The following is an 8,510-nucleotide window of genomic DNA, read 5'->3' as shown; positions in this document are numbered from 1 at the left end:
TTATCCTACAACTTCACAAATTTTCTCGGCCGCCTTGACATTTAGATATTTGTAAGGAATCCCATGAACTTGCACCCATAAGAGAGTCTTCTCAAATTTCAGGTCTTCCACAGCCATGCTCTTATCGTACTTTTGCATAATCACTGAGTGTTTATCAAAACTCCATGGCTCTGCACTAAGGACTTTGTCTACTTCACTTGCATTTTCAAATATGAACAGAATTACATGATCACCAAGATTTCTGACCTTGAATCCGCTTTTCGATCGCCACAAAGGAGTGAAAGTTTTTGCAATTGTCTCAATATTAAGAGCTCGTTTCGTAAGAAACTTTGCTGCTATAATATGTTCTTGGGAGCTGAACTCACTCTCTATGCAGCAACCTGGGCCCTCTCTCTTAGAGAGCGATAGTTTTGTCCAGCTTTGTGACAATTCTTCCATTGTAAACACAAGAAAATTTTTAAAACAAGAGTAAGAATAGTAAGAAAAAGCAACCTGTTTCCCAATTCCCTTGAAGAAAACCCAACTAGCCAACGTAATAATACTGTTAAAATGTGGAAGACAGACAAGCCTTCATAGAAGGTACAACTATTTTACTGTCTAAGAGAAGTTAGAACACTTTCTTAGCTACAGAGAAACTTATGTTAGAGAGAGTAGAGACATAAACAACTATGTGCTCAGACTGAGTTGATCGAGTAGAAGAAGAAAAATATTATTATCAAACTTAATACCATTAAATATAATCAAGTTAGTTTGTACCATTAAAAAAAAAAAAATTATAGTAAATTTTACTATAAATAATATCCCAATATACTCTAAATTTTAATTTTCATTGCAATTATTATAAAAGGGCATTGTCAAATTCAAAATTACAATAATTTATTAGAGCATTCCCATGTTGTTTTTTTGAAAAATAGGCATTTTGTATAACCAAAAACCATTTTATCTCTTTTAAATAACCATTTATACAACATACCTTACATCCTATTCTTTATTTTTATGTACATCATATTAAAATAGTCTAAAATAATTCTTTTTCTTTGACAAATAAACTAAAAAAAATCAGCACTTGCCCCCTACCTCATAATCACTGCCACCACCATAAACACAACCATAACAACAGGAAAACAAAAATCATGAAGAAGAAGAAGTTGAATAATTTTGGCTAGTCTCCTCCACCATCTCCTTTGCCACCTAAGGCCAAATCGGACTCATCATCACCACCCAAGGCTAGATTGGCCTCCTCAACTCCACTTACAGTTAGATTGGCCTCCTTAACACCACCACCAGAGCAACCAGACTGAAAAACCTTGCTACAAACCCACTACCGAAGCCACCAAACCCAAACACCATGGTACAAACCCACCATTGGTGCATCAAAACCAAATCACCATGTTACAATGACGATGACATCGTGACCGACAACATTGGTTTTATGACGACAATAGCAACATCCAATGGTGAGGATGTACATGAGAGAGAAAGAGAGAGAGAGAGTCTAAGCACTGGCGGCTCCATGTTGAAGTCAAGGTGTTCACATGAACACCCTAGCTTGCAAAAAATTAAATTAAGAGTAATGCTAAGTTTAGCATATAATTTATACTTAAAAATAAACTAACTGTTAATGATATTTGTTTTTTGCTACAATATCATATGATGATGTCGAAAATCATCAGTAAGTCACACAGTTCTCACACGCTCAAGACAACACCTGTGAAATGAAAACAAAGAAGACCTTGTAGAAAGTATCGGTGTGGTACCGGCCAAATACCCTCTGAAAGTCAAGTTAGAGAACTTTCACAACTCTAGAATGCCAAAGATAGAGAAATTATGTGTACCTTGGTTTATGAGGGTTTTGGGGTTTTTATAGTAGGTAGGGTTAACATTCGTTTCTTGGCGTGGAAGGCTTTTCCTTGTGGGGAAGATCTTCATTAATGCACTCATCTTATTGGGTCCTTTCCTTGTAGGAATCCCTTTGATTAGGGTTAGTTGTGAAGCACAAGATGTTTACTTATATATTCATGCGTGGGGGCCAAGCAAGGCCACGTTAGATCTGTCAAAGGTTTACCCATCCATTTCATTTTCCTTCCATCAGCTTCTTAGCCCATTTGTACATCCCGATCGTCTCATTTGAGCATCATTGATCTTGAGGCACACCCGTCGGAATTGAGGTGGAACCGTCAGCTTTATGGTGCCATTTACTGTGCACAAGCAAGGTCGTCAGGTTTATTGGGTTCGTCAGCTTTGCCTTGAATCTATCAAACTTCCAGAATTACCTTTATTAGCTGTCCCCTATTCCATAGCTTCGTCAATTAGAGCTGACGGGTTATGGAGTTTGACTTGTAGCTCTTTTATTCTTATTTTATATATATATATATATATATATTTTACCTGAATGGACAATGCCCAGGACGATTATATAAGAGAGCAGGGATCTGAGAGGGAGAGAAGGGAAGGGACCTATCGGTGCATGCCACTAACACTTGCTCTCTTCTCTCTGTCTTTCTCTTTTTTCTAGTCTTTCCTTAGTGATTTCCACACTTGTCGTTTTTAGTATTGTGCTCCCCTGTTTTCTAAGTATGTTTCAGAGTCTTTTTCTTTACGTTGTGTTGTATTGCTCTCTTCCCTCCCGTTGTTGTTCTTGTACACGGCAAAGGCTTCCTCTTATAGTGCCTGCTGTGACCGAATTTTACTATTCTACCCCCTAACCACCTTTGTCTAGTCTAGGCGTACTTGCCGACCATCACTGTTCTGTCTACGAGTCCCCTGTTACAGACAAAGACAACTTTTTTGTCTGTTGGTCTGCCGCGGTACTTCTTCCTGCTGCGATTATGTTTCTCTCTCTTTATCCCTCATGGCATGCACCTATTAGTTCCAACTCAACTTAGCCTTGCCTCTTTTAGGTGGTATGTCATCTCAGCAGGACGTATCCCCCAAAAGAGCTTGAGCGGGAACCTTAAAACAGGTCTTCCCCTCTCTCCACCTCCAAACCATGCCTTCTTACCTCTGACCCATGACCCCATTGTGTCCTGTATTGGCTGGGTACATGCTGGTGGTGCCTGGGCTTTGCGCGTGCATATATTTGAAATCTGCCCGCTGTTCATGCATCTGCTGTGGACTAGAGACTTTGCTGGTATTGCCTGCCGTTCGTTTCTAGCTTTTCACGAGCTGCTACTTTGATTTCCCGCTCCCATAGGGTCTGGGCTTTACCGAGTACTGGGCTTTGCGTTCTCTTCAACCCAATTCTTTAATTGCCTTGGCTTCCTACCGCGTTACTCAGCCTTTCCTGCCGCAGCGATTTGTTCTTGCTGGGCCTCTTTTCAGGCCTGCCATTCCTTTCTTTCCCTCAGTGGCTTAATATGGCCACTGGTGTTCTCACTTATGGGCTCCAGTGTCCCTTTCTTTTCACTTGGGCCTTTCCAGCCCATTTACTTCCTTCGGACTTTCTTGGTCCATTTACTAGCTCTGCATCCCATGGGCTTTTACTAACTTAATTGGGCTTCCCTGGCCTAATTTCCTCATTTTCATCCTTGGGGTTTGTGGGGGCCTTTTTTGCTATGTTGGGCCGGGCTGCCCCTTTGTGAATGTAGGCCCAAGTGTTCTGGGTTGCAGGAGTCAAGGCCGGGCCAATTGGAACTCAACTTGGCCGGTTTGTGCGCGAACTATGCCTCGTTTGCCAGGAGAGTGCTTACCGCAGACTGAGCTGTTCCAGAGAAAAGCTTACGACAGGTAGAGCTGTTTCAGAGAAAAAAAGCTTGCAGCAGGCAGATACAATTGATAAAACAAAATAACGTATTCTGGAATGACTAGATAGTTCTTTTAATAAGAAATGACCGAACTACAATAACATTAACAATCTTTGACAAATAAATAGTAAGGGTAAATGGTAATAAAGATTTAATCGACAGCTTATGTAAATAAATTCAGTTCGGTCCGCAAGAGTAAGGCCAAAGAGGAAGAACGCCTCTTCTCAACGCAATTAACCTCCGAGGAAAGAAAACGAGATTCCTGCCGCGGAAGTTAATGGGTTTGAGGGAGGCGGACCCGAATGGACACTTCCCAAAATAATTATAGAAGAGAACAGGGATTCGAGAGGGAGAGAAGGGAAGGGCCTATCGGTGCATGCCACTATCACTTGCTCTTTTTTTTTCTCTCTTTCTTTCTTTCTTTTCTAGTCTTTTCTTAGTAATTTCCACAATGGTTGTTTTTTAGTGTTATGCTCATCTTTTCTTCTAAGTAAGTTACAGAGTATTTTCTTTAAGTTGTATTGTATTACTCTTGTGCCTGTTGTTTTTTTTGCACACGGCAAAGGCGTCCTTTTATAGTGCCTGCCGTGACCGATTTTTTACTATTCTACCCCCTAACCGTTTTTGTCTGGTCTGGGCGCACTCGCAGACCCTTACTGCTCTGTCTGCGAGTCCCTCTGTCACAGACACAAACAACGTTTTGTCTGTTAGTCCGCCGCGGCACCTTGTCCTGCCGCGGTGATGTTTCTCTCTCTCTATCCCTCATGGCATGCACCTATTGGTTCCCACTCAGCCTTGCCTCTTTTGGGTGGTATGCCATCCCAGCAGGACGTATTCCCCAAAAGAGTTTGAGAGGAACCTCAAAACAGGCCTTCCCTCTCCCCACCTCCAAACCATGCCCTCTTACCTCTGACCCATGACCCCACAATGTCCTGTATTGGCTGGGTACAGACTGGTGGTGCCTGGGCCTTGCGCGTGGTTTATGTCTGAAGTCTGCCTGCTGTTCATGCATCTGCCGCGTACTGGACATTTTGCTTGTATTGCCAGTCGTCTGTTCTTGGCTTTTCCCAAGTTGTTACTCTGATTTCCCACCCCATAGGGTCTGAACTTTACTGAGTACTGGGCTTTGTGTTCTCTTCAGCCCAATTCTTTAATTGCCTTAGCTTCCCACCGTGTTACTCGGCCTTTCCTGCCACGACGATTTTTGTTCCTGCTGGGCCTCTTTTCAGGCCTGCCGTTCTTTTCTTTCCCCCAGTGGCTTAATATGGCCATTGGTGTTCTTGCTCGTGGGTTCCAATGTTCCTCTCTTTTTCACTTGGGCTTATCCGGCCCATTTACTTCCTTTGGACTTCCTTGGTCCATTTACTAACTTTGCATCCCATGGGCATTTACTAACTAAATTGGGCTTCCTCGGCCCAATTTCCTCATTCTCATCCTTAGGGTTCATGGGCTTGCCATTATCCCCTACTTTCTTTATTTTCATTATTTTGGGCCTGCCGCGGCCCATTCTCACTTTTCCATACCACATGCTGCCCATGGGTGGTGTTTTCTCTCTTTCCGGGCCTTTTAGGCCCACTTACTCCTTCAAGGCCCGTTTATTTATATTTAAGGGCCTGTGATCCATTATTTCTGCTGTTTGAGCCTAATGGTCTTTTTCTTAGCTTGCTGCTCGTCCACTGCCCATTTTTATGGGTTGGGCTGCCTTCTGCCTATTTCAAGAAATGACCATCAACAGGGTTCATAGGCTAGCCATTATCCTCTACTTTCTTTGTTTACATTGCTTCGGGCCTGCCGCAGCCCATTCTCACTTTTCCATACCACATACTACCCATGGGTGCAGTTTTCTCTCTTTCCGGGCCTTTTAGGCCCACTTACTTCCTTAAGACCCATTCGTTTATATTAAGGGCCTGTGATCTATTATTCCTGCTGCCTGGGCCTAATGGTTTTACTTAGTCCGCCGCTTCTCTGCTGCCCGTATTTTTGGATTAGGCTGCCTTTTGCCTATTTCAAAAAAATGACCCTCAACACTAATCCTCCAATCTTACAAAATCAACCTAAGGCATGGGTCAGACGGTGGGTTAGGATGAGGTTAGGTTTGATTTTTTTTCTTTTTTGGTCTTGGGTTAGGTACTTAGGTTGGATTTAGATTACTAGTTTTTTAATAACCCATCTAATCCAACCTAAAATATATATTAGGTTTAAGTTATATATGGTTTTGGTGTAAATTTTACCTTATTAAAAAGTTAGAATATCAATTAGGCATATTAGGTAAATTGTAATATAATTTCAAAAAAAGAAAAAGAAAAAAAAAGGTGAATTGTAATAATTTATTATTAAAAAAAAAAAGGTCTAAATAGTTGATGAAAACCCTCCTCCTCCTAAATTTTATCCTATTAAAAATTTAGAATATCATTTAGGCATATTAAGGTGAATTGTAATAATTTATTATATATATATAAAAAAAAAAAAGTCTAAATAGTTGATGAAAACCCCCTCCCCCTAAATTTTATCCTATTAAAAATTTAGAATATCATTTAGGCATATTAAAGTGAATTGTAATAATTTATTATTAAAAAAAAAATGGTCTAAATAGTTTATGAACCCCCCCCCCCCCCCCCCCCNTTATGAACCCCCCCCCCCCCTCCCCCTACCCTACCATTTTTCTTACAAGAGATGAAACATTTGATCCGAACTTGACCCAACACAATTCATATGAGTTGTCTTAGGTTAGATTCTAAACTTGACAAAGTTGGGTTGGATTGAAAAAATCTTTTAACCCAACCCATGCACGCTCCAAGTAGTGGAAAGTGGAGACAACTTTTTACATGGAAGTGGAGCCACTACTATTTTTACTACCATTCACAATCAACCAATAATAATAAATAAATAAAAAATCACTGAGTATTGCTAAATACATAACAATTTTTCACAATCAACAAATAAAGAAAAAAAAAATCAAGAGTATTACTAAATACATAACAATTTTTCACCAGTGTAGAATTTACATATTTTTATTGTTTCTTGTCTTAACCCACAACTTACATCATTTTGTTATTTATTAATCACAACTGGTAATTAGGAAAATATTTTGTCAACTCTAAACTTATTGTAGAAGGTGAGGCAAGGAATATGACCATTACTTTACTGTGGATAGAAGAAAAGAGGGAAAAATCCAAAACAATGCCCTATAATTTTAAATATATGATAAATAAACTCTTATACTTTTAATTGTGTCAATTTAAACCTTGTACTTTCATTATACTGATAATTAAAACCCTTTTTTTTCACTTCGTTAAATTTTGAGAGAGAAATCAAACATCAATATACTCCAAAGAGAAGCATTAAAACTTCATCATATAGAATAAAGGGGAAACTTTACCAAACTAAAAAAAAAAAGAAAAAAGAAAAAAAAAAGAAAAAAGAAAAAGGAAATGTGTCATTCTATTTTTCTTTAACTGAATTCACCATTGCCACTCTTCTTAAAAAAAAAAAGAAAAAGAAAGACACTTTGGCATTCTATTTATCTTTCAATGAATTCAACATAAAACAACATTGTTGTCTTTATAATTCGAAAAAATGTGCCATTTTTTTTGTGTATTGGTGCCAAATTTCGTGTTATTAAGAACGTTTAAGAGTGGGATTGACACAAGCATAGGGTTTAATTAAAGGTTTTGATTGTCATACTCACACTGATAGAAGTGTAATTTTAAATTAGTACAATTATAAATTATAGGGTTCAATTTGACACAAGTATAAAACTATAGGACTTTTTTTCAAGAGAATATATTATAATTTTTTTTTTTGAGAAGACAATTTATTACAAATTATTGTGTAATAATTCAAAATAAAGTAATGTTAACCAAAAAAAAAAGTTACATTTTTATATAACAATATGATAAATATTTAAATAACAATAAATTAAAATTGGTAAAGAAAATTTCTTAATTTGTTTAGTGTTGGTGAAGGTGGCAATATTTGACATGACCAACAAACACAGGCCACACGACACTACTTTTTGTGAGTTAATGTTTGGTATAAATGAATTTAGGGTAAAATACTATTTTAATCCTTAAATATTAGCAAAAGTTTGTTTTTCATCTCTAAATTTTAAAAATGTTTTTTTTTTTTTTATTGTTTACAAACATAGTAAATAGTATTTTCAATAGTATATACAGAGATAGAGATAAAAAAGAAGAAGAATTTTTTTCAATAATTTAGAAATAAAAAACAAACTTTGGTAAAGTTTAAAGTAAAACATTTTCAATGGTTTTGGGATAAAAAAAAAAAAGAACTTTTTAATAATTCAAGGACGAAAAAAAGAACCTTTTAAAGTTTAGGGATAAAAACAAACTTTTAGTAAAGTTTGAGGACCAAAATAATATTTTCCCATGAATTATATCAAAATGGGTCAACATACTTCAACATGATTAATAATAAATATATTAATTTCTTGTTGACCTACTTGACTCGCATCAATGCCAAAATTACTCTTTATTATTTGTATCAAGATAGATTGACCCATTTTTAAAAAACTCTTTAGATACTTATTTTTAAGAAAATAAATCTAATCCTATTTTGCTTTCAATACAAATGAAGCTCATTAAGCAAATATAATTTCTATCAAATTTGACAATATAAAAATAAAATTTGTTTCTAGGAGAAATTAATAAAGTCTGGTTTGTTAAAGGAACAGATATCATATTAGACAAGGACAAATATCATATCATACAACAAAAATAATGAAGACAAAAGGGGAAAAAAGGAGGA

General features: G+C 37.3%; 1 protein-coding gene across 1 annotated transcript; it reads right to left on the bottom strand.

Annotated features, from left to right (window-relative positions):
• On the bottom strand, positions 1-438 carry LOC112028638 (uncharacterized). Its single transcript, XM_024061327.1, has one exon. The coding sequence runs from the start codon at positions 436-438 to the stop codon at positions 1-3; it is 438 nt and encodes a 145-aa protein (XP_023917095.1).
• Between the last annotated feature and the right edge of the window lie 8,072 nt (positions 439-8,510).

This window comes from Quercus suber, unplaced genomic scaffold (genome assembly GCF_002906115.3).
Source record: "Quercus suber isolate HL8 unplaced genomic scaffold, Cork oak 2.0 scaffold_63, whole genome shotgun sequence".
Lineage (NCBI taxonomy): Eukaryota > Viridiplantae > Streptophyta > Magnoliopsida > Fagales > Fagaceae > Quercus > Quercus suber.
Note: the sequence above shows the minus strand (reverse complement) of the source record. Positions and strands in the feature narration are given on the sequence as shown.